Here is a 23,486-nt window from a genome sequence, read left to right as displayed (position 1 = left end):
GTTTGGTATCTAGGGTAAGGAGGATCCTGGGCGTGCTCGGCAGCACAGCCCCTACCGGCTTTTTTATCGCCCTCCATGGGGCCGGCTGTGCGGTGCGGCGCCGTGGACGTCAAGGCTGAGGAGGGGATGGAATGAAATGAGGGGAGGGGAGGGGAGGGGGGTGGGATGCGGCGGTGATGCGTGTACGCAATATTGGTATGTGGCTGCATGTCAGCTTTCGCCCAAAACGGCCATGCGAAGAAAGTCTTGACGGCAGCAGGTGCAGTTTGTTTCTCGCCCACTCGCCTACACCTCCTCGGAATGTAAGGGGCGAAAAGCTTTTCACCATGAAGCCATTCCGGTGCCGTTCTTCAGGACGGGGTCACCCCGCCGCCCCGCGCAGCATGGCATGTCATGGCATGGCATGTGGGTGAGGAACGCAGAGAGAGATACCTAGAGAGAGAGGGAGAGGGAGAGGGAGAGCACAGGCTTGGGTGTTGCGCCAACGAGCGAGGGAGGGGTAGGAAGGGGGGATATTCCTCGTTGGAGGATGACGAAAGATGGAATCCACGGGCCTGGTCCCTCCCCGGCTACGTGTTCGGGCATCGAATTGCGCAGGGGGAAAATGTTGGCTCCGTCTAGTAGGTATTACCTAGTGCGATCCCTCAAGGGAGGACGGAAGACATCCCATCCTGGAGCTGAAGGGGGGAGCGGGGATTTGGCTCCAAAGGACGGGACGAGGTGGCGCATGGCGATGGAAGATGGGCGAGGGGCTGTGTATTGGGTTTGTAAAACTAGGTAGTCGGCGGAGCGAGGAAAAGACTTTCTGAAGCTTTTTTTTTTTTTTTTTTTTTTTGAGTTGGATACGCTTGGCAAAACAGAATTCGAGCTCGTCGTTGTCCCTTCTCTCCTCCTCCTCCCTTCTCCCCGGTGGGTGGTCTGCTCCTTTTCGCAGGAGACGGGTAGCTGGGGCATCTGATTTATGATGGGACACATAGTAAGCTGCTAGGCAGCCGGGTTTCCGAATGCCCCGAACATCCTTTGGGATCGGGAATGACGGCATGGCCGGGTTGTCTCTTGGCTGTTGTTCAGTTCTTACTTTGTGGGGGTCCCTCGGCTGGCAGAGAGAGCAGACGACGGACAGCCAGACGGACTTGCCAGCCTGCTGACGATGGCTTACGGCTTGCAGGGGCTTAGTCTATTTAAGGTATCTTGGCTCGGCCGGGCTGGGCTTTGGAGCTGGGGAGCTGGGAGCTGCAGCTAAGCTTGGGGCGTGAAGCCACGAGATACTGGACACGGAGTACGAGGAGGAGAGGAGGAAGAGGCTTGCAGCCGCATGTGTATCGGGGTTAGCTAGCCTTTCTTCGCTTCCGAGACATGGAAGCTGACGAGCGAGGGGGTGGGCGAGTGAGATGAGCGATGCCAATCCGATTCACTGTGATTTTGGTTTAAGAGGCACGGGTTCCCGTTTCCCCGGTCGCGCGATCGAGAACTCTGCAATCTTTGCCCAATTCTTGTCCGAGAGGCTCCCCTCCTCTTCCTCCCCTCCTTCAAACGTTCCAAATCTATATAATAGACTCTAAACGCTGCTCAAGCGCCGTCTTCGCTCAGACTTGCTGCCGCGAGCGTCGTTCCTCGCAAGAGCGTCACCGACAGAAACTCGCATCCAAGACCGAGTCGTCGTCGTCGTCGTCGTCGTCGCCGGTTCCTCCTCCAACTCCTCCTCTGTGTCTGACCCGAGGGACCAATCCGAGAGGTTCACGACAGGTCCACGTGGAATTTGATCGACGTCGTTTCTCCAACAGGAGGATCGATCGGGTGCAATCCATAAAAAACAGCGCAAAGACGAGCATCCCCAAAATACACCCACGTATAGTGAGTGTGGTGTAGGTAGCAGCAGAGAGAAACACGAAACGCCCCCGTCCCAAAGCGAAAGGGAAAAGGGGTGGAGAGCGAATCTGCTGTATCATCAAGCGGCGGGTTGATTGGCCGTATCAGGTATTCGCAAGCTTGTGGAACACGCACACACACGCCCACACACCCACACACCCGCACACCCACACGTACGCCGCGAACGATACGCTCTCTTCCGCTTTCGGTGCAGAAAGGGGAAAAAGCCGAAGATCCAGACTCGATTGGCCCACGACTGCCGCCGTCAGCATCCCTGTCGACCCTCGCCATTGTGGTTGTCGTCGTCGTCGTCGTCGTCTTCGTCGCCTGCGTCGTCTTGAGGCGTCAACCAGCCACGAAGGGCTGCAGGTGTATCATTCAGCATCCCAAGGTTTAGCCTTTTGAGTCAACTCTGTCTTGCATTGCCTTGCCTTACCTTGCCTTACCTTGCATTGGCAGCGAACAGTGCCCCCCCTCGTCAGGTCATCGACTGAACGGCGCATCAAGAGTGCAAAGACGATTTAGCCCGAGCGAGCTTCATAAAAAAAGAAATAATAATAACAAACGTGACGGAATAACGACGGGAAGTGAGGAGAAGAATAGCCTGCACAGCACAGCACAGACTGCACAGCACAGACTGCACAGCACAGTCTCTGCATAGTGTGAGGTCATCTCCGGCGAGTTTATTCGAATCCGTTCGACGTCAACTTCATTTGCCTTCACCGGCCGCCGCCTGTTACAGACGCAGGCAAGTTCCCAAGCTTCGGGGTCCCTTCGTCGGCGATCCTCATCCAATCAGCCGCCAACCGCGCGCGCATCCGAGTCGAGATTTCAAGCGGTGAGAGACGAAGGATATACACCACAGGTGTAGAGAGGAAGAAGGAGAGAAAGAAAGAGAGGGAGAGAGAGAAGGAAAGAGCTTCTTCCCCTTTCCTCTTGGTTACATCGGTGGCCCCTGCCTGCTGTCACCGTCGTCTCTTGCCTTTTGGTACATTGCTAAGCCGCCACACCTCGGACACTCACTCACCCACTCACTGGCTCACACTCAATCTCATCACAGACCTTGGATCTCACTCTGAATCTCATCTCACCTCTACACTCATCATCATCATCATCATCATCATCATCACCATCATCACCATCATCGTAGTCGTCGTCTTCATCGTCGCCTTACTCAGCAAACCTCCCATCGATCGCACTTACAACCAACCACTTCCTACATACAAACCATTAATCTCCCAGACTCGTCCGTCCCACGGAAGAGAAGAAGAAAAAAAGAAAAAAAAAGGCAAGATACAACTTCATTCGGTGTTGCTATTACCAGCACAAGGGACGCTACGCTACACCACGCTACGCCCTCTCCAATCATCTCTCTTACTGGAGCCCTCGAAAGCCACTTAAACGGCGATCATTCTGCACGCCAGGGGCACCCCGAGCACCGCGCCCCCGTCCCCAGCAGACAATTCGAATTTCTGCTACAAAGAAGCGCTTCAAGCCATAGACACGCCCTGCGTCTTGTGGATTCCGTGGCCCAGTTGCCTCGTCTCGCTTCTCTCCCCATCATCCACACCGTCATCCACAGACTAGGAGGGTTCCCTTGTTCCTCCCCCACCCCCCCTGCTCTGCCCCCGTTACCATCGACATACGGATACGTAGTATTATACGGAGTAGTACGTATCCGTACCTACGGTAGGAGACAAGAGAGGCCCGAGACTTCTGTCGTCCAAGCCTGGCCTGTTCTGTGTCCGTGACCGTCACTTTCGCCATTACAACATTACCGATTTCGTCTCATCCGCCAAACCGCCCCCCCTCCCTACTCCGTCTTCGCCCTTTTTGATCATTTACCCACCTCTTCCTTCGCCCGTACTCAGCTTGCTTCTTTTTCTGCCAAAAACAACAAATCAACCAAAGGCTTCAATTCCCTTCCTTCCTACCTGCCTGCCTGTCGACTGTGCGACGCTCACAAACCTTGGGACGATTCATCAATCCGTTACCCACACCCACATATACATACAAAAGTCGTTTCGCCCGTGAGCGCCCACCAGTACCCAAGGCCCGCATCACCGTCGCGCAAGGAAGAAGCCTACGCGCTTCGCAGAAGCAACATGAGTGTCAGTGTTTCATCCCAACCCTCGCAACCCCTAGTGTTTCGTCCCTCTCTCTCCATCTCCTCCCTCTCTCTCTCTCTCTCGCCCTGCACGCTGCACGTTGCGCTGCCCTACCCTACCGACCTTGCATTCTGACCCTGTCATCGTCGTCCTCCTGTCTCTTGTCAATTACACCTTGCTGTTACTCGTTGTTATCCTATCCCCCCCTCTCCACTCCTTCTTCTCCAAGTTTCAAAACGTCTCGAAGTCGAGTGACAGCAACAAAAGTCCAATCCGCTACATCCTTCCCGATACCCCAACCCGCAACCTTTTTTCTATTTTGTACTTGAATTTTATTTTTTGTACCTGCAGCGGTTCACCCACCTTCTTCGCACAAACATCATACTTGCTTCAGCCTGGTTGCGTTGCATGATAGATTGTTGTGCCTTTTAGTTCTTTTCCCCCTTTTATCACGATTTTTTTTTTTTTTTTGCGGCATCCCTTCCTACCCGTCTAACCTAAACACCAATCGAACCACCGCTATCCGTTGAAACTAACATCATGGCGCAGTACGGGTATGTTTCCCTCTCCCGCGGAGCCGACGGGACACACGACGACGACGAGTACGACCTCTCGGAACGCGGATTACTGACAGACTCGGGTAGATACGGTGATCGCCAGAACCCCTTTGACCAGAGGGATGGAGGCTCGGGAGGCTACGGTGGCCCTCCTCAGCAAGCCCCCTACGGCGGCGGGAACAGATACAACAATCAGGGACCAACTATGGGTAGGGACCAATACGGTACGGCTTGACCGCGACGGTCGTTTGCGCTCCGAGTGCTGACAGGTGTGCTTCTTCTTTTCCCGCGAAACAGGCGCCAACGTCGAGATGGAATCCCTCGCCCAGAACGCAAGCGGCTTCGGCCAATCCGACCCCAACGCCATCCTCAACGAGTGCCGCTCCATCGACCAGGGCATCGACCAGATCGAGTCCAACCTGAACCAGCTGCGCATGCTGCAGGAGCGCTCCCTCACTGACGCCGATACCTCGGCCAACTCCTCCACCGCCCGCCAGCTCGACGCCCTCTCCTCCGAGACCATGGCCATGTACCGCTCCCTCACCGACCGCGTCCGCACAGTCAAGTCCAGCCCCGACGGCCAGTCGGCCCGGAACTCGCCCCAAGTCGGCCGCGTCGACCGCCGCCTCAAGGGAGCCATCCAGCAGTACCAGCAGGTCGAGTCTGCTTTCCGCAAGCGCACCCAGGACCAGATGGCCCGCCAGTACCGCATCGTCCGTCCCGACGCCGACGAGCGCGAGGTCCGCGAGGCCGTTGAGGATGCCGGCGCCGGCGCCCAGATCTTCCAACAGGCCGTCATGCAGAGCGGTCGCCAGGCCCAGGCCAACGCCGTCCTCAACGCCGTCCAGGACCGCCAGGCCGCCCTCCAGAAGATTGAGCAGCAGATGGTCGAGCTCGCCCAGCTCTTCCAGGACATGGACGTCCTCGTCGTCCAGCAGGAGGCCGCCGTCACCCAGATCGAGCAGAAGGGCGAGGAGGTCGTCGAGAACCTCGACAAGGGCAACCAGGAGATTGGCGTCGCCGTCGAGACCGCCCGCAAGACCCGCAAGAAGAAGTGGTGGTGCCTGGGAATCTGCAGTAAGTCCACACACTCGGTCATTCCTTCACGTTGTTGCCACGACTACGGCAGGAACTCTCTGTCATTAACTCCGTTGCCGCGATTGCGGCAATTGCGACGCGGGGAATCCAAAAGAAACAGGCCCGCTAACGCAGCCCCCTCACAGTCCTCATCATCGTCATCATCGCCGCCATCGTCGCCGTCTATTTCGCCATCATCAAGCCCGGCCAAACGGCTGCCGCGCCCGCCGCCACCAAGCGCGCCGTCGCCGTTCGCGGCCTCGAGCTGCCCGAGATCTCCCTCACAGTGCCGGTTGACACGGGCGCCACGTCCCTGCACACCTTCAAGACGCCGAGCCGCGTCGTACGCCGCATCGTCCAGCCGGGGGCGGGCTGGGAGCCCAACGCCAACGCGCAAGAAATGTCCGTCGCCGACCGCTTCGGCCGCAAGGTCGACATGCCCGCCGTCCAAAACTAAGAGGACGGGGTGCCATCTCTCTTACGTCGTTGTTCGAGCCTGTACAAAAGAAATACCCACCATACCTTTTTAAACCACACCTGCCTCAACCCCCATCCAGGGAGGCTTACCTTCAAATCGCGAACACACCCTGTCCCTCCGACTTGACGTCCGGATCGATTTCTCATTACCGTCACCATTATACGAACCACTCGTCCCCCCTTTTTCTTTATATACAACTATAGACGGACGGATCATGGAAGGTATACGTCGTCTCATTTGCTGGTCGGAGGGGGATGAAGCCCCCTAAAAAAATCGCAAAAGAGATGAATCCTGGGAACCCAGGCCCTAGAGGAAAAGGGAAGGGCGGGATCTTCAACGGGAGTTTTACCCCCCTCCTCACTCCTCCCGTTTACCCGTATTCGGAACTTTATCTACTGTTGACACAAGTATCCCCGCCGATTGCGTGCCCCCACAAACCCCTTCTGTGCGACTTGGATTCACACCTTCTGGGGAGGAAGATACCGTTGGAGCACTCATGTGTGTGTGCGTGCGGGGCATTACGCAACTTACTCTGCCTACCGTTTTGTTATTTTCCGTCTGTTGCATCAGGTAGGGCGTTGGCATGAATGCTCGCAAATATAGTCAGCTTTTTTTTTAACTCGACGTCTTTATTAATTCCCGACGGCGGTCCCAGTTCCCCGATCTCTGCTCTCTCTCTCTCTCTCTCTTTCGGGCGTGACTTGAATTTTGACTACGCCACGACGAGGGCATGTTTCTACAGCCGGAGGGGGATGAGGCGGCAAACCCGTCAGGACGAAAACTGGATGAGGGGAGGTCTCGGGCAACGGAAACGGGTTTCCCGTTGTGAAAACGACATCTCCGAGGTGCAGGGTGAAAAATGCATTGGGAAATAATGGGCAAAATATGCCTGGGAAATTGGGGCAGTCCAGCCATCCTCCCCGATCATGTTCTGAGATTGCCTTTTCTTTTTGTCCGGCCTGCGTGTGATGGATGCTTGGCATCCATGGTAGACGATCACGTCTTTTATAATACAGTAATTAGTTCAGGGTAATCAAGGACTTTGGCCGATTCGTGTGCGGCACAATATAATGGTGTCTTTTCTTCCTCCTCCTTTCCTCAATACATCGTTACTACCACCACCACCGCCGAGGCTCCTCCTCCTGTGGCCGTGGTGTGGTAGAACCACCTCCCTGCTACCTATCCCTCCACGTCGTCCGCCCGCGCCTCCCGGCGCAGTATGTCCCGATGAATACGGGAGACGAAGACGAAGATGGCCAGCACCAAGGAGGCAAGAGCGGTTTAGGGGAGGTTCGTCCCGTTTGCTGAGAAACAGCATGCTCGCCGAAGATAGTCCGGGTTTTTTTGGACTCCAATATAACAACCCGTCAATACTAAAGCGGAACGGTGTTGAGCTAGAGCGTGCTGCTGCAAAACTCCTGATCCCTCCCCCCCCCCCCCGAGTAATGATCCTTCTCGGTGTCTGTTGGTAACCACGCCAATGGTCTTCCGACGGACAACGTCATCTGATCCACGTGGCATACAATCAAGCGACCGAAGCTGTGAACGGCATTTCCGAAAACGTGCGTTCTTCATTACCAAAAAGCCCGAGTGATTGGTTTTTCCATCCCTCCGTCGGACCGCCCATCCAGACCGATAGTGGGAAGCCACCCACCCACTCGTCCACGCCTCGAACCCCCCAATGTTGAGCGCCTTCTCGGCGCGCGTCGGGTACACTTCCATCTGGGAATGTAGCCGGCCTTAGCCGGCCTCTCTCGGTTTCCGAAGCGTCCAGCAAGAACTGCGCATGTGATCCTTCCCCGTTGCATGTGTGTGTACGTGTGTGTACGCGTGTGTGTGTGTGTGTGTGTGTGTGTGTGTGTGTGTGTGTGTGTTGGGTGGTTGAACCTGTCAACGGTCATATACTCGCAAGGTTCAGATTGAGTCGGTATACTTTCCCCTCGGGCGTCAGAATTGACAAAAGAGTGTGGCCGACCCAGCAACTTTTATCCCACACGAACCCGCGTCTCGTCTCAACAAAAAAGAGGCGGATCTTCTGAACCTTTTCGGCACGGTCCGCTTCGGGAGGGGGGGGGAGGGCAATAGACAAGGTGAGGATAGGGTCGGTTTTGGATTTCAGCCGGTCTTTTTTGTGTTCGTGGTCTCTTGTCTGGCAGGAGTTGTTGGAAACGGCAATGGTTGGTGATGTAACCCCGTCTCTCTCCCTCTCGCTGAGCCGATGGCAGGGGAGGGGCAGATCGTCTTTCTGCGCTGGAAGAAAGACCTTTTGGATGTAGAGATGAGGAGTCTTCCAGACAAAACAAACTCCTGGTAGGTCCAGCCTCTGAAGCTCCAGGTGCCAACCATCGAGTACGTTCTGGAGTGAAGCAGGAGGCTCAGGCTCCTCGCTCATCTATACTATACTTAGGGCTACCTACACTTATGTCGGATTATATGGCTGTCATAGTGTGGCCACAGCATGGCTATATACACGATGCATTTGGGCAATCTACCGGGAAACGTCCAACGGACCGCTTTGCCGGACACAGAAAACAGTCCACTCACAATGAATGACCTCTCCCTGGTCGTCGAAGAATAGACAACCATTCGTCCAACTCCGTTGAGCAACGGGTGTGTTGGGAGCTTGACAAGATTTCAGGCGTTGAAGCGATTGTACACGGCGTGTCGGGTAAGAATGAGCTGCTCAATTTCGAGCAGGGCTTTTCCGTGCGATGCCGTGGAGGGGGGGACAATGCCATGTTCATTTAAAGCCTTGTGTATATAGAAACAAACCGCGAGGCCCGTCTACCTATCAAACAGGTCGTTCTGTTTTCCCGACTGAAACAGTGAGAAATATGGTCTATGTAACAGGTCCCCCTCCCCCTTTCGTGATTCATGAGTCGTTAATCATACATGCCCAGCAGTCCTCTTGCAATCTGGAGAGAGGAAGAGCCGGTCATTCCCCCGTTTCTAGCAAATGTCAGTGATCTTCTCTCGGGATACAGATACGTTGGGGTGTGTGACGGCGTTGTTACCTTTTCCCTGTAATAGCACAAACTTTCGGATCCTCCTTTATGTAGCAAGCCAAGGAGAAGCATTAGAAACGACAGCTATAAGTCGATCCACATGTCAACAAACGCCGTATGCCGAGACCCCTCACTCCTCGGTCTCCTGCTTGGGCCCGGTATCGTCGGACGCAGGCTTCTTCTCGCGGGCCTTCTCGGCCCTGCCCTCGCCGGCCTTGACGACCCGTCGGAGCACGCTCATCTTCCGCTCAAAGTCCTCCAGAAGGGGCCCGTACTCCTCGCCGCCCGACCTGGCGACGGCGCTGCTGGAGCTGGGCAGGCTCTCGGCGCGGTCCCTGTCTTTATCGCCGCCGGCAGCGCCCTCACTCTCGACGCCCTCGATCTTGAGGACCAGCCCGCCCTCCTTCTCGCCCTCCTGCCGGGCGATGCTGGCGTCCGTCACGGCGAAGTCGGCGCTGAGGCTCGCGGCGGAGGCGACCGTCCACTGGCCGTCGGCGCCGGGGACGACGTCAAGGAGGACGGCGCGGTCGACGGCGCTCGGTGGCGGGTTCTTGCCACCGGGGGCGGCGGGCTTGGACGTCGAGGCGGAGGGGGTCGGGGCGGCCTGGTTCGCGGCGTGGTGGGCGGCGAGGGCGGCGGTGAGGGTGTCCGGGTCGTCGTCGAGGAAGATGTACTTGACGGTCGGGTGGTGCGTCGAGTTGGTCGTCGCGTTGGAGACGAGGGTGAAGAAGCCAGCGGGGTCGAGTTTGGGGGCGGGTTCGGTTCCGGGTTCGGCCGCGGCTGCGGTATCTGCGTCTGGGTCTGCGTCTGGGGCGGGGTCGGGCGCGGTGGCGGACGGGGCGGCGGCGCCCGGCGAGCTACCGAGGGGGGCTTTCTGATGCTGCAGGGACGAGGACAAAGACGCCGTGGCGGGCTGGTCGGCCTCGGGGCGCGGGGACGTCGGGACGTCCGGCATCATCAGGCGGAAGAGTTCCAGAGGGGCCGCGTGTCTCTTGGAGGGGAGGCGTCTCGAGGGAGCAGGAGGAGGAGGAGGTCGGTCAGGGCGAGGGCGGCGAGACAAGGCGTTGTTGCTGACGAGATGCCTGGCGTCGCGGTCAGTGGCATCTTTTTCCCGAGGTGAGATGGAAGCTGCAGTTGGAGACTCGGCGATGGGGTGCAGGGAGGGACGGAAGCTAGAGCTGTTGGGTGTCATAGTGGAGGTGCGGGTTCCAAGCCGCTGGGGACGGGCTTATCGTTATCGCCACGTGACTGTGGGGAAAGCCTGATCTGGCATGTGACGTTGCTGATCTATCTGGGCGGATGCGGATCTCCGATTTTGGGGGTCTCGAATCATGATAGACACTGGATAAGTAGTTGCCTTGCATCTTCAGACTCGGAATATATACATATATATATATATATGAGTGGCATGCGGCGCTTATAGAGGGTGAGTGTAGTTCTCTTCTGGTTTGCACTCGACTGTTTCCAGAACTGAGCTGTGGTTTCCACGGTTCATGGCCCCAGACCCAGGAAATAAACGAAGCGAATCGAGACGCTGCACTTGTCACCAACAATGTTTCATTGTTGGAGTCTCACCAAGGCTGAAAAATGTCTTTTTGAACCAAGCCCTGATATCATTCACCTTTTCCCCAAGACTATGCTTTGGCATGCTTCAGCGCCGGTAACAGGGGAGCAGTCGTCCTTTTATTTTCGTGCGTCCCGGTATCAGCGTGAAACCCCTTTTGCCCTTTTTGCCCTTTTACCCATGAATCCTGAGCATCTCGTAAACCAATGCGCCAAACGCCACGCAAGCCAGAGATATCGTATCAGAAGGGAGACAGCGGCACATACTAGGCCTCAACGGTCTCACTCGTCTGGTCCATCCACTCGAATTCTAGAGGCTGTCAACGACATGCTCTTCGTGCGACATGGGACGAAACTTACTTTGACGGCACATGGGGCACTGGCCCTTTGCCGAGTCCTGCTTAATCCACTCCAGAATGCAGTGCTTTGGGGGTCGGTCAGAGGACGGTCATTGAGGTCAGGACGAGGCTGCTGCTTACCATATGAAAGTTGTGTCCACACTTGCCAGACACTAGCCATTGTCAGTTTGCATACAATGATAACGGTATGATGTGAAATGACGGAACGTACAGAGGCTGCAATCGTCGCCGGGGTATTTGCAGGTCGGACATGTGCCATCGAAGTGGACTTGGCAGATACCACAGACGTCGTCCTCGGGGATGTCCCACCGCCACGTCGCGACGGTATTCCAGCGGGTAATCTTGACCTTCATTATGAGTGCTGTTATGGGTGAGTTGCTGCTGTTGCTATTGTTGTGGCTCTGTATGTTTTGTCTCCTCAAAAGGGTCTGGTGCTGATGAGTCTATGCCTTTCTGGCAGTCGGCCTTGATTCATGCTCCCTCAGTATGCACCCTCTGTTGCTGTGTCTCTTTTCTTTTTTTTCCCTTTTTTTTCGCATAAAAGTAATCTCGTTGGGTTGTAGTGGTTTTGCGCTTTTGTTTGTTGAAGTCGGGAAACGCGAGAGACGTGCAATTGACTGCGGGGCAGCTAAAAGGCCAGTGCCCCCAAGCCAGTCAATCATGTCGAAATAAAAAGATGGCGACATGTGGCCCAAGCTCCTCGCATCGCGCCAACTAAACCAACCGTTCCCACCGCATGTGTGTCGCTCCACAGTGAATGGAGTCACAGACTCACGGTGACCGACTAGAACCCCGACCTCCTCCTCTCTCTCCTCCTCCTTCTCCTCCTCCCCCTCTTCCCGCTTATCATTGACTGGGAACCAGTGAGCAGCGCCCCCCCTGTTTTGTGTTTCTGGCCAGGCCTGATAACAATACTGCCGCTTCCCCAAAAAACCTGACCACCACCATCGGTCACGGCCAAACAAAGAGAAAGACCCGTCGTAGAAGAGGAATACCACCACCACGAGCCAAAGAGAAAGCAGGAAAAGAAAACGGTTGTGACGGTAAGCCTCCCTCACAAGCTTTCCCCTCCCTCCTACGCCCCAAACCCCGCACACAAACCACCACATGCAATGCCTCTGTCACCTTCCTTAGCCTTCGCCGTAATTTTTTCTCAATTCCCTCTATCTTTATCAGAGGTTCCCCCCTCAGCGTCCCGGGCTTGCGCCCTCTGCTGTTGACATCACCGACCGACCCGATATCGACCGATACTGCCGCTCGACTCGGCCAGCTCCATTTCCTGCTGTTCCAACTAACCCGACATCATCCGGTCCAGCGAATTGAAAACAAGACGATATCTACGTAGCCATTAATCATGGTGACTATTGCCATTCTTCGACCGGCGCGCGCCGCGGCGCAGTCGTCGTGGAATGCGCGCTCTTCCTTCAAGGTCGCCGCTGCCGCCGCCTCCTCGCGCCGCTCCTTGTCCTCCTACCTCGTCACTCCCAAGGAGCTCAACGAGGCCCTCAAGAAGAACCCGCCCAAGATCAGCCCCGAGCCGCGCACCATCCCCCTGTGCGCTTCCTGGTTCCTCCCCAACGATGGCCGCACCGGCATCGAGGTCTTCCGCCAGCAGCGGATCCCCAAGGCCCGCTTCTTCGACCTCGACAGGGTCATCGACCGCCACAGCGAGTACCCGCACATGCTGCCCTCGCCCAAGGACTTCGCCGCCGCCATGAGCGAGCTGGGCATCCGCAAGGAGGACACCGTCGTCGTCTACGACAGCAAGGAAGTGGGCATCTTCAGCGCCCCGCGTGTCGGCTGGACCCTTAGGATCTTTGGCCACCCCAAGGTCCATGTCCTCAACAACTTCAAGCTCTGGGTCGACGAGGGCCTGCCCACCGAGTCGGGCGAGCTCTACAGCGTCGAGTGCTACACCTACCCGATCCCCAAGATGGACGAGAGCAAGGTTGTCGACTTTGAAGAGGTGCGCGAGATTGCGCTCGACCACAACAAGGAGGGCGCCGAGGGCGTGCAGATCATCGACGCGCGGTCGCCCGGCCGCTTCACCGGCAAGGACCCCGAGCCGAGACCCGGTCTGTCCTCCGGCCACATGCCGGGCTCCATCAACATCCCCTTTAACGCCGTCTTGGACCCCGAGACCAAGGCCTTCTACCCCCCGGACAAGCTGAGGCAGATCTTCCAGGAGAAGGGCGTCGACCCTGAGAAACCCATCATCTCGAGCTGCGGTACCGGCGTGACCGCCTGCGTCATCGAGACCGCTCTCGAGGTGGCTGGATGGGGCTCTCCTGAGAAGCGCAGAGTCTACGACGGAAGCTGGACGTAAGTGCATCCGTCTCCTCGACCTCGGCGTAGCTTTCACATGCTAATTCTAACTCTTGTTCTATGCAGCGAATGGGCGCAACGGGTGAAGCCATCCGACTCGCTCATCAGAAAGGACGAGTAACAAAACAGATTGAGCGAGAGATAGCGCGCGCAGCGTCGAGTTGCTTCTAGTTGCGATACCCTCACCACCCCACTTTCTGGTTTTCTCTGGTTTTCATTGTGTGATATCCGGCACATTACGGCTTTGGAGTTTGCATTGCGCATCGGGGCATGTCCGTCAGCTTGTTTCGTCGTTTGGGGGGGGAGGGGGGGTGGCCTGGTGTACATAGGCCAGGATAATTGAATCATGATAATGGACATACTGGACAATGAGCACAAGATCAAACCCGCAGCACAAGGAACGATATCCGATACGCAAGGCTATGGTATATCCTGGTGAAGTAATTGAACGCTGGGCCTATTTTTGGGTACTCAATTGGAGAGAAGGGGGGGGGGGGGGGTGTTGATTCAATTTGGGATCAGCACCCAGTCGCAGATGGAATATGTGTGCGCGACACACTGTGCTCCTCCTCGGTGTGGCTCGGTGAACAAGCCACATCCCCCCCCCCACAAATGTGGTCCCCCCCCACCCTTCTTCACCTTGAGTTTCTGCCTCGAAGCTCAGGCCAGTAGGGCTCGCCAAACCCATTCTGAGCAGCGCGGGAAGGCACAACTGGGCAACAGCGCAAAATTGCCCGGCCCTGAACGGCCACCAACCAGACCCCCGCAAAAAAAGTTGTGAGTGCATCTCGAAATAACTTCCTCCCCTCGAAACACCACCACCACCACCCCCCGACTAACCGGAGCAGCAGTCTTTTCACTCGCGCGCGCGCAACACCCAACCTCCAACAACACACCCTCTCCCCCCGACGACACATTATGGCTGACCGTGGTGCAAGCGCCCCCCGTGGCGGCGGTGGTTTCGGATCCCGTGGCGGTGACCGTGGTCGTGGACGCGGCCGTGGTCGTGGTCGCCGCGGCGGCAAGAGCGAGGAGAAGGAGTGGCAGCCCGTCACCAAGCTCGGCCGTCTCGTGAAGGCCGGCAAGATCCAGTCCATGGAGGAGATCTACCTGCACTCCCTGCCCATCAAGGAGTACCAGATCGTCGACTTCTTCCTGCCCAAGCTCAAGGATGAGGTCATGAAGGTGCGCGCACACAATTCTTCCCCGCCTCCGACCGCCGGGGCCGAGATCGATTCCCGCAGACGACGACGAGACAAATCGCCCGTGGAGATGAGATTCTCGGTCTTTGGGTCATGGTTTTGGTTTCGGGACTGTTGTCCCAAAACCCGGTTTTCCGAGAGAAGGAGGGGAATGCTAATTCGTGTCTTTTCCCCCAATTGCAGATCAAGCCCGTCCAGAAGCAGACCCGTGCCGGTCAGCGCACGCGTTTCAAGGCTATCGTCCTCATCGGTGACTCCGAGGGCCACGTCGGTCTCGGCATCAAGACCTCCAAGGAAGTCGCTACCGCTATCCGCGCTGCCATCATCATCGCCAAGCTTAGCGTCATCCCCGTCCGTCGCGGATACTGGGGCACCAACCTCGGTCTCCCCCACTCCCTGCCCACCAAGGAGTCTGGCAAGTGCGGTTCCGTCACCGTCCGTGTATGTATACCCCGTGGTCTGGATTCATGTGTGGAATTGGTTGTCTGACGTGTGGCCCCTCTGCAGCTCATTCCCGCCCCCCGCGGTACCGGCCTCGTCGCCTCCCCCGCCGTCAAGCGTCTTCTCCAGCTCGCTGGTGTCGAGGATGCCTACACCTCCTCCGCCGGTTCCACCAAGACCCTCGAGAACACCCTCAAGGCCACCTTCGTCGCCGTCTCCAACACCTACGGCTTCCTCACCCCCAACCTGTGGAAGGAGACCAAGCTCATCAGATCCCCGCTCGAGGAGTTCGCCGACACCCTGCGCGAGGGCAAGAAGTACTAGAGCAGCGAGGAACGACGGGGTTTGTGAGGAGATGGCAAGAGAAACTTGTGTCGGCTTCGGGATTTCTTCATGGAGTTGCGTGTGTTACACTGCATCGTTGGTTGGCCAGGGCATGACATTAAGGCTAAGGGCAAACTAGCTCCGGATCTGAAAAAAATAAAGATCATTGAATGCGGCCGACGGGTTTTTCAAAAAAGAAATATTATGGGCATGAATTTTCACGATACTCCGAGGCAATCCCCGCAATGGGCATGGTGACTGACTGACTATTGGGGCGACTGACCGATTTTCCAGAGCAACCCGCCGACTTACCCCCGCGTCAACCACCAAGCTTAACGTCTAGTACTGCCGACATCGATTGTCCAACGGGAGCCACTGCTTGGGAAGGAATGTCTATGGAGGAAGTCGGAGGGCTGATAGTGCGTGAATGGTTGGATCCATGTCGTTGGTAGACGTGGGGCAAAGGCGAAACATCGAATAGATGGGTCAAACAGACCATCCGGGCTGAACAGAGATGGCCGTGGCAGTATCCGTACTCATTGCTCATAGCCCGACATGAGCAAGGGAAGCACCACTCGCCAGGTGACACGTTCCGCAGCATTAATCTCGAGCCCTCACTACGCACCAAGAGGTGTTTTTCTTTTGCCTGTCATCAAACTGCTTTTACTCTCGCAAGACCATGTTTGAATCTTAATCGTATCTCGAAGAAGGCAAACTCCCCTGGTCCAAACATCTCAAAGACAGAAAGAAAGAAGAATAAAAGCCAAAAGGCAGCATTGAACACGCAATCCCCCTCAGGTCCATCACTCCTTCCCTTCCTCGTCCTGGAACCGAACCCTTCTCTGGCCCTCCTGGCCCGGCGGGTATCGGGGCGAGAGCAACGGCCGCCGCCTCTCGATGACTCTCGGCGGCGGCGGCGGCGGCGGAGTCGGCCGGGGTAGCCTGTCCAGCACTGCCCCCTCCTCGGCCGCCACCTGCCCCGTCGCGGAGGCTGCGGACCCCGCCGGCACGCTCCTCGGCACGACCTCCGGCTCCACATCCGGGAGCCCGAAGACTTCGCCGCCTCCGTCTCTGTCGCGGCGGCTGCTGCTGCTGCTGCTGCTAGAAGCCTTGGCGCGTCCGCCGCCAAGCCAGCTGGTCCCGCGCGGGGCTTTGCCGTCATTGGGGCCCAGTTCCTCTGTAATGAGCAGGTCAGTTATCTAGATATCTCTGTTTGTGTCGAGGAATGCCGCACGATGCACAGCACCGGCTTACCTTGAATGACCCTCTGCACATGCGCCTTGATGACCCCCTTCTGCAACGGCGTGTCGCCCTCCCAGTACTCCCCGTGCCCGGGGAAGAACTGCGTCTGCGCGTCGTTGACCTCGTGGTACGGCACCGATAGGCTCCTCGCCACCTCCGCCTTCTGGAGCTCCTCGCGCGTCGGCTGCGCCCTAGACGCCGCCCTCGCCATTTCCGCCCTCACCTCCTCCTCTTCTCTGTCCCGCTCCGCCTCCTCGTCGGCCAGGCTCGTCCGGATCGCCGCCTGCGTCTTCTCGCTCTGCAGGTGCACCGGCCACCGGTTCACCGAGAAGAAGCGCTTCTTCTTCTTCGGGCCCGCCGCCTCGGGCCGCGCCCACGCCCAGACGCGCTCGCGGTGGAGCGTCATGACGTCCTTCCCGTCGGCCCCCCGGCCGAAACGCGGCCGGCTGGGCCAGAGCGTGCTGTTACCCGCCGACAACTCGTCGATCATGCCCCGCCTGACGATCTCGACCGCCCGCTCTTCCGTCATCCCTTTCTTCCACCGCCTCGGGTGCCCTTGCCTGACGACGCTCACGTATGACGCCGGTCGCGCGCCGCTCTCTTCCGGCCGCTCGAACTCGCTCTGCCACTCGCCCGCCATGGCCTGCAGCTGGGCGGCGCGGCGGTCCCGGCTGGCCGGCCTGCTCAGGCGCCGGTCCAAGTCGACGACCCGCGGCGCCAGCGTGCTGAGCTCGACGCCCGCGCGGTAGGCCGCCGACCAAAGCATCCGCTTCGTCGCGCGGCGCGTGGCGTCGACCTTGTCGACGTTGACGAAGGCCGTCTCCCAGTCCCATGTGTGCTCGGGCGTCGGCACGTTGGCCGCAGTCCAGGGGTTCGTCGTCGGGTCCCAATCGTCGTCGTCGACGGGCCAGTTCATGCGGTGCTCCGGGTGCCATGTGCACTCGGGCCGGCTAATGTTCACTTCCCCGGTCTCGGCACGCTCGTATCTGGGAAGACGCGGGCCGGTCAGCATCTTGCACGAAGCTTCAATAGGGGGTAGGGGGTAGGGTTTTACCCAAGTCTTCCGTGGTCGGCGAGCACTCGACTGTACATGTTCACCATGTCCTCGCTGAAGACATAGTCGCCGTGGCGGAGGCTGGCGTTGAGAGCCAGCGTCACCTGCTGCAGGCTAACGCTGCGCTTCGAGACGGCGAAGAGGCACTCCTGACTCGGCTCGTCCAGCAGGGCCTGCACGCGCGCCGTGAACACCTCGAACGGCCGCCCGAGCCTCGGCAGCGCCTCCCGCTGCATCTTGACGTTTGTCGACGGCCCGCACACGAAGTCAACCCAGTACAGCTCTCTGTCGTTCATCTCAAGGTACCCGTCGTGCTCCTCCCGGTGCGCCACCAGCTCGTCCTTCATGTTCCAGGACGGGCGCCCCTCGAGCCCGAGCTCCATGTTCTTGACGACGCCCTCGAGCATCTGCCGCGGGTTACGGGCCCACGCCCGCTTCACCCTGTCGCGGAGGGTGACCAGCAGCGCGTGCCGCGCCACCAGCCGCCGCTCGCTCTCCCGGAGGAGGTAGAAGGGCGTGACGGGGCCGAGGAAGTTGTGCGGCAGGAGCACCGTGTCGTTCTCCTTGGCGTGCCTCCGGTGCGCCGCCACGACCTTCTCCCTCAGGCCGGCCGCGCGTGTGGCGTGGTTCTCGCGCAGCTTCGCGTGCCAGTACACCAGGGCCAGCGGGTCGAGCTTGGCGTCCTCGGGGGGCGCCTTGACGGCGAGCGGCTTGTAGACGATGTTGACGCCGGCCTCCGCCTCGGCGCGCTCCCTCTGCCGCCTCGTCAGGGGCAGCACGAGTTTCCGGAAGGGGCTCTGGATGGCCACGTTCTCGACGCTGTCAAAGTGCGAGAGGCACTGCTGCAGCGCCGCGCGCTTCGCGCCCCGGTACCGGGCGAAGCGCTGCTGGGCCTCGCCCTCGGGGTAGAACTTTTGCGTCGCGTGCGGCCTGCCGTGGCGGTCGTCGACATGGCCGACCTCGCCGGCGACGTACTCGTTGTGCAAGATGTAAAAGTTGGCCTCGCCTCGCAGCGCGCCTGAAGTCGCCTCGGGTCCGCCGTCCATGCACTTGGCGAACCATTCGTCCTCCGTGAGCGCCATGTTGAAGTCCGGCTGGTACTGGAACACCGCTCCGCGCTGGCCCGAGCCCGGCCTCGGGCCGTTCGGGTCGGCGGCCCAGACGAGGTTGCCGTCCTGGCGGAACCACGTCATGAACATGATCCGCAGCAGCGGCCCGGGGATCTGGTAGTCCACGTCCTGGACGGACTCGGGCACCCGGTGGAGGAGGTAGCGGGGGCGCACCGGGTCCTCGGGCGTCTTGGCCGCGATGATGGCGCGCCCGTCCGGGAGAGGTGGCAGGCGTGTGCTGACGCCTGAGTATTTGGGGAAATCGACGACGAGCTTCCTCTCGCCGTAGTGGTACTGCTCGAAGATCCGGTGCGTGTGAAGCATGTCGATGCACTGGTGCAGGTCGACCCACCAGTCCCTGCCTTCGCCGCCCTTTATGTGAAGGCAGTACTGCAGGAACTCTCCGATCTCGGCGAACTTGCGCTCCCAGTCGATGGTTCGGTCGATGTCCTCATCCGCGAGGAAGTTCTTGATGCGGATGAGCTGAACCTTGGGCGAGTGGATGCGCCAGCCCTGGTAGTCTATCATGCGCAAGTCCTCGGCGGTGGTCGCGCGGTCGCGCTTCAGCCAGTTGATGAGCCAGCCGTCCCCGAGGGTTTCCTCCATGACCTTGTCTTCGTCGTCAGCCTCGGCATCCGTGTCTTCGGGGCCGACGTCAACCATATCAACGTCTTCTTCCTCGGGTTCCCCACCGGGGAGGTCGGGTGTTAACGGAGAGAGCGGTATTTGTTCTCGAGGGGGCGTGTAAATGCGGCCGTCTTCGGATGGAGGGTTAAGGGTTGATGTGGGCATTTTGGTTTCTTTCTGGGTGTGGCTAAGAGGCATCATACGCTCACTGGGAAAGGTAAGGGTAATTGGAGGACCAGTCGACACAGCCGTCGTCTGAGATCTCTCTCGCGTGTCGATGCTGGATGGGACCTGTTGAGCTTGCGGAGGCAAAGACCCGGTGAGGTCTGTAACCTCACTGGGAATCCCTGTTTCTTCAGTGTTTTCATGAGTTCCTGCAGAGGTCGTAATAACTACTGGCATTCGAGGCTTGGCCGCCGTGTTAGCGCGCCTTCGCGTGTACTCAAATAGGAGATCAACTCACTGGTATCCTGATATTCCTGGGAATTGGGATCCTGGAAATCCCACCACTACGTGATCTTGTACCTGTTACCCTGACGGGCTTGAGTCGAGTCGCAGTGGCAAGTCCAGCCAATGCTGTCGGAACCGTCGACAGACCTGCGTGCTTGTTTCCATCGTCTTCTGACCCAGGAGCCTCGTCACCGGGGTCTTCACCATCACCACTATCATTGTCATCGACGCCGTCGACCATTTGCTCAATCTCTGGTAGCTTGTACTTCGTGGACCGACGGATGTACTGGTTGCTGTTGTAATAGGGTTCGAACGTCGCCGGGAACTTCCAGCCGTCCGGTGCGTCGCGAGCCCGCCACTCCGTCGTGAAAGGGTTCCGTGGCGCTTTCCCGCCCTCTGCTGGCGCCCTTGGTACAGGAGGAGGCTGGATGTGTTCTTTGGACATCGCCGCGAGCTGCCTTGCCATGCCGATGTGTGACGACGGGCCGTATGTGCCTTCAGGTCCGTCGGGGCACGCAGTAGGGTCAACTCCGCCGACATCCTCTCTCGCCTCACCGGCTCCGTACCCAGCACGATCTTCGGTGAACAGGCCGGCGCTTGTGGTCTTCATTCTCGTCGCGGCCGCTTGGATCTCGGCTTGCGAGAACGGAACGCCTACGAAGCCCAAGACCCCGGCCCACCTGCCGACATCATCACCGCCCTCGACAAGTTTTTCGACCATGAGGTCTCTCTTGGTCTTCTCCACGGCCGCGGGTTCTTTTTCAGACTCCTTGGCTCGCGCGGCCAGGGTTTCGGTCGCACTCTCGCGGGCATCTTGCCAGCGGGCCCCTCCGAGGTCCGCATCGCGCAGCCACTCGTACCGCGTGCCGTACATGTCAGCCAGCAGGCCCCGGAACTCCGCGTTCTTCCTCAGCAAGTCATCAATTCTACGCATGGAGATGAGGTTCTCCATGTGCTGGAAGAGGCGGTAGGGCTCAGGGTCTTCGAGTGCTTTCCGTGTGAGCTCCAACGTTTCCGTCGGGAACCTATGATACTGCCTGCTGACCATTTCGGCCAGCTCGGCTTGACAAGCTGTTAGGCGATCCCAAGAAGACATGGGCTCTCAGGCTGCTTACGCATTCTTGTTTGAGCCATGATGGCTGTTGGCGCTTGTGCTCAGTGCACTCCAGCGGCAGTTTGCGATTCCGATGACGGGAGATAGAAACCGCAATCGACAGGGAAACCAACACAAAACCGTGTCAAGTCCAAGCTCCAGCATAAACAAGAGCTACGAATGAGAAGCAAGCGATAGGACCAAGACGCCAGCTTCTGTAAAAGACATTGAGAAGGTTGACAAGGAGACAAGAGTGTATCCGGAACTTCAGTGAAGCAAGAGTTGAAGGAAACCATTCTACCTCCCCGACTTGCGAAACACGTCCATTTTACGATTTTGAAAGGCCACCTCTCCCGCTCCTCCCATCCTCAAAGACCCAAAGCTCCTCTCTTGTTCTATTGAAAGGATCCATTAAAAGGGGTACATTGAGGCAGAGGTTACCATAAAGGGCCGCCAACGGCAACGGTACAAACGGCGAGGTACAAAGGGAGGAAATTAACAAACCGGCCAAAGCTCCGTGGCGATGACAATACAGCTCGGAGCACAAGCTGCATTGACGGTCCCGGCCGTGCTCTCGTCAATGGTTGGCCATTTCCGGCAGATTTCTGGGTCTGTCTTTGTTGAAGGCGTTTACATTCATCAGCCGTCGAAACGCCAGCCATTCTGTCGCAATCCGTGACAGATTCTTGGCCCAAGTTGATAAGTTTCCAACGGCTGGGTTGTAACATGTCATCTGAAGGGGCAAAGCGAGGAGCTCGGTCGCAGCAGTCCCGTTGAGATACTGATGAGGTGTTAAGCCGGCCTCAAAAGTAGAGAGCATCTTCCAGAGACTTCTCCAGATAGAGTCTTTGAGGAGGAACTCGCTCTATGCTTTGATGTTTGCACAGCAACTTCTCAACTATATTCTCAATGTCTTATCACCAAAACTCCGGAGATATCGATCCCATCATCTCTGGTCATGATGAGACAGGCAACTCATCCGGTGGCCCTGCGCCGAGCTCCGTGCCAGAGACATCTCCATCGACTCAGTCTTCGCAACCTCAACCCAGCTCCCCAGTCTCGGCTGAAGAAGACGACGATGGTTCGAGAAGTGATGTCAGCTCCGACCTTGCAGCTCGTCAGCTTGCAGTTGAGGGGCACGAGGAACACCTCAGAGAACAGGTCCGCGTCGAACTAGATGCCCAGGACCGAGAGTCCGCCTGGCGCCGCCGTCTACAGACGCCCATCCCGCAACCCCAGCAGACACCGTCTCAACCACCGCCCCTAATCATCGGCGCTCCGCTGGGGAAGAACCTGACAGCCATCGAAGCGGCAACTCGTCTCGTCTCCCAATGGGAGGCAATCCACGAGTCCGCCCTCCAATCAACCCCCGAGGCCGCCTCTCCCATCCTCGAGGAACTCACACAAGCCCGCGACCAACTCGCTGCCGTCATGGCCCAGCAGCAACAAGCCTCCTCGCTCTCTGCATCCACCCTCGGCGGAGAGACACAGAACCCCGTCGTAACCCCTCTCAACTCCCTCGACGCCCACAAAGCCGCCGCTATAGCCTCCCGGATCGAGCTCCTCACCGACTCCCTCGAGGACTCCCACTTCCCGCCCGAGCGCGCAAACATCGCCGCCGCCGTGTCGCTCTACCGCGCCGCCCGCATCCCCTACTCCGCCAACTGGGCCCTCCTCTACGCCGGCCACCTCGTCGACTTCGCCCCGACCTACGCCTCCTTCACCGCCGATCGCGCCGACCGCCTCGACCGCTACGCCCGCCTACACGGCGAGGGCTGGCTCTGGATTGAGCCGCCCCTGGCCCGCGAGCCCGACGGGCCGACCTTCTTCTCCGCGCGGAGAGGCACCTTCCTTCCGGAGCACGACACCTCGTACGACATGGGCCACTACAGCGTCACCATGTCCTTCCGGCGGATGAAGAACCTCGTCTACCGCGGCGCCCCCGTGGCGGACGCGTCGGGGAAGAGGAAGCACGACCGTCTCAGCAGGGGCGGCGACGACGACGAAGGGATGATAAAAGCCGGAGGGGACTGGCCGGCTTGCTTGTCCGACGAAGACCCGGACGCGCCAGACGATATTTTGCCAGAGCCCGTCCCTTCCTCGGCCCTCCGTGCAAGCCGCCCCTCGCGGCACCCGCGCATGACGCGCGACCACGCCGCCCCGACGCTGCACTTCCGCATGCTCCTCGACAGCGGCGCGACCCTACCCCTGATCTACGACCGCGACGCCCGCGCCCTCGGCATCCGCCGCGCAAACTACGCCGCCAGTTCAAAGGATTGTTCTCCCGGTTGTTTAATGAGTATTGCAGAGCATCCAGTTCTCAGAATAGTGCTCCGTCATTCTGGCTAAGCTTCGACCATAGCTAGCTTCGGTGACTTGTCTTCCCCGGCGGTTCTCTGAACGTTGCGGTCTGAATCCGTGACGTTCAGAAGCGGAATGGGTGAAGACAGCGGGACCGCTGCGTTATTTCGCAACAGCGGTTCCCCGTTTGCAAATATTTACACCGCTTTGTGTAAATTAGCCTGGGGCCGGGGTTAATAACTGATGAGCACTGACAGTCACTGAGGATCATGTCGTAGCCTGACGCCCCGCGGTGACTTGTG

General features: G+C 58.5%; 8 protein-coding genes across 8 annotated transcripts; 4 read left to right on the top strand and 4 right to left on the bottom strand.

Annotated features, from left to right (window-relative positions):
* Nucleotides 1–4,517: 4,517 nt before the first annotated feature.
* On the top strand, nucleotides 4,518–6,068 carry GLRG_05973 (SNARE domain-containing protein; the record flags this gene model as incomplete). Its single annotated transcript, XM_008096658.1, has 4 exons — nucleotides 4,518–4,531; nucleotides 4,622–4,758; nucleotides 4,832–5,611; nucleotides 5,758–6,068. The coding sequence occupies 4 exons, from the start codon at nucleotides 4,518–4,520 to the stop codon at nucleotides 6,066–6,068; spliced, it is 1,242 nt and encodes a 413-aa protein (XP_008094849.1).
* A 3,156-nt stretch (nucleotides 6,069–9,224) lies between these two features.
* On the bottom strand, nucleotides 9,225–10,286 carry GLRG_05972 (uncharacterized protein; the record flags this gene model as incomplete). The annotated part of the gene is made up of 1 exon (XM_008096657.1): nucleotides 9,225–10,286. The coding sequence occupies one exon, from the start codon at nucleotides 10,284–10,286 to the stop codon at nucleotides 9,225–9,227; it is 1,062 nt and encodes a 353-aa protein (XP_008094848.1).
* A 637-nt stretch (nucleotides 10,287–10,923) lies between these two features.
* On the bottom strand, nucleotides 10,924–11,369 carry GLRG_05971 (uncharacterized protein; the record flags this gene model as incomplete). The annotated part of the gene is made up of 4 exons (XM_008096656.1): nucleotides 10,924–10,967; nucleotides 11,018–11,081; nucleotides 11,137–11,168; nucleotides 11,228–11,369. The coding sequence occupies 4 exons, from the start codon at nucleotides 11,367–11,369 to the stop codon at nucleotides 10,924–10,926; spliced, it is 282 nt and encodes a 93-aa protein (XP_008094847.1).
* Nucleotides 11,370–12,370: 1,001 nt separating this feature from the next.
* On the top strand, nucleotides 12,371–13,462 carry GLRG_05970 (rhodanese-like domain-containing protein; the record flags this gene model as incomplete). Its single annotated transcript, XM_008096655.1, has 2 exons — nucleotides 12,371–13,338; nucleotides 13,408–13,462. 2 exons carry the CDS (start codon nucleotides 12,371–12,373, stop codon nucleotides 13,460–13,462), a joined length of 1,023 nt encoding a protein of 340 aa, XP_008094846.1.
* A 797-nt stretch (nucleotides 13,463–14,259) lies between these two features.
* Nucleotides 14,260–15,308, top strand: GLRG_05969 (ribosomal protein S5; the record flags this gene model as incomplete). The annotated part of the gene is made up of 3 exons (XM_008096654.1): nucleotides 14,260–14,526; nucleotides 14,727–14,984; nucleotides 15,051–15,308. 3 exons carry the CDS (start codon nucleotides 14,260–14,262, stop codon nucleotides 15,306–15,308), a joined length of 783 nt encoding a protein of 260 aa, XP_008094845.1.
* Nucleotides 15,309–16,111: 803 nt separating this feature from the next.
* Nucleotides 16,112–19,505, bottom strand: GLRG_05968 (uncharacterized protein; the record flags this gene model as incomplete). The annotated part of the gene is made up of 3 exons (XM_008096653.1): nucleotides 16,112–16,485; nucleotides 16,563–17,536; nucleotides 17,605–19,505. 3 exons carry the CDS (start codon nucleotides 19,503–19,505, stop codon nucleotides 16,112–16,114), a joined length of 3,249 nt encoding a protein of 1,082 aa, XP_008094844.1.
* A 344-nt stretch (nucleotides 19,506–19,849) lies between these two features.
* On the bottom strand, nucleotides 19,850–20,924 carry GLRG_05967 (uncharacterized protein; the record flags this gene model as incomplete). Its single annotated transcript, XM_008096652.1, has 3 exons — nucleotides 19,850–19,937; nucleotides 19,967–20,861; nucleotides 20,906–20,924. 3 exons carry the CDS (start codon nucleotides 20,922–20,924, stop codon nucleotides 19,850–19,852), a joined length of 1,002 nt encoding a protein of 333 aa, XP_008094843.1.
* An 868-nt stretch (nucleotides 20,925–21,792) lies between these two features.
* Nucleotides 21,793–23,232, top strand: GLRG_05966 (uncharacterized protein; the record flags this gene model as incomplete). Its single annotated transcript, XM_008096651.1, has 1 exon — nucleotides 21,793–23,232. The coding sequence occupies one exon, from the start codon at nucleotides 21,793–21,795 to the stop codon at nucleotides 23,230–23,232; it is 1,440 nt and encodes a 479-aa protein (XP_008094842.1).
* Between the last annotated feature and the right edge of the window lie 254 nt (nucleotides 23,233–23,486).

The sequence above is a fragment of the Colletotrichum graminicola genome, assembly GCF_000149035.1.
Source record: "Colletotrichum graminicola M1.001 genomic scaffold supercont1.21, whole genome shotgun sequence".
Taxonomy (NCBI): domain Eukaryota; kingdom Fungi; phylum Ascomycota; class Sordariomycetes; order Glomerellales; family Glomerellaceae; genus Colletotrichum; species Colletotrichum graminicola.
Note: the sequence above shows the minus strand (reverse complement) of the source record. Positions and strands in the feature narration are given on the sequence as shown.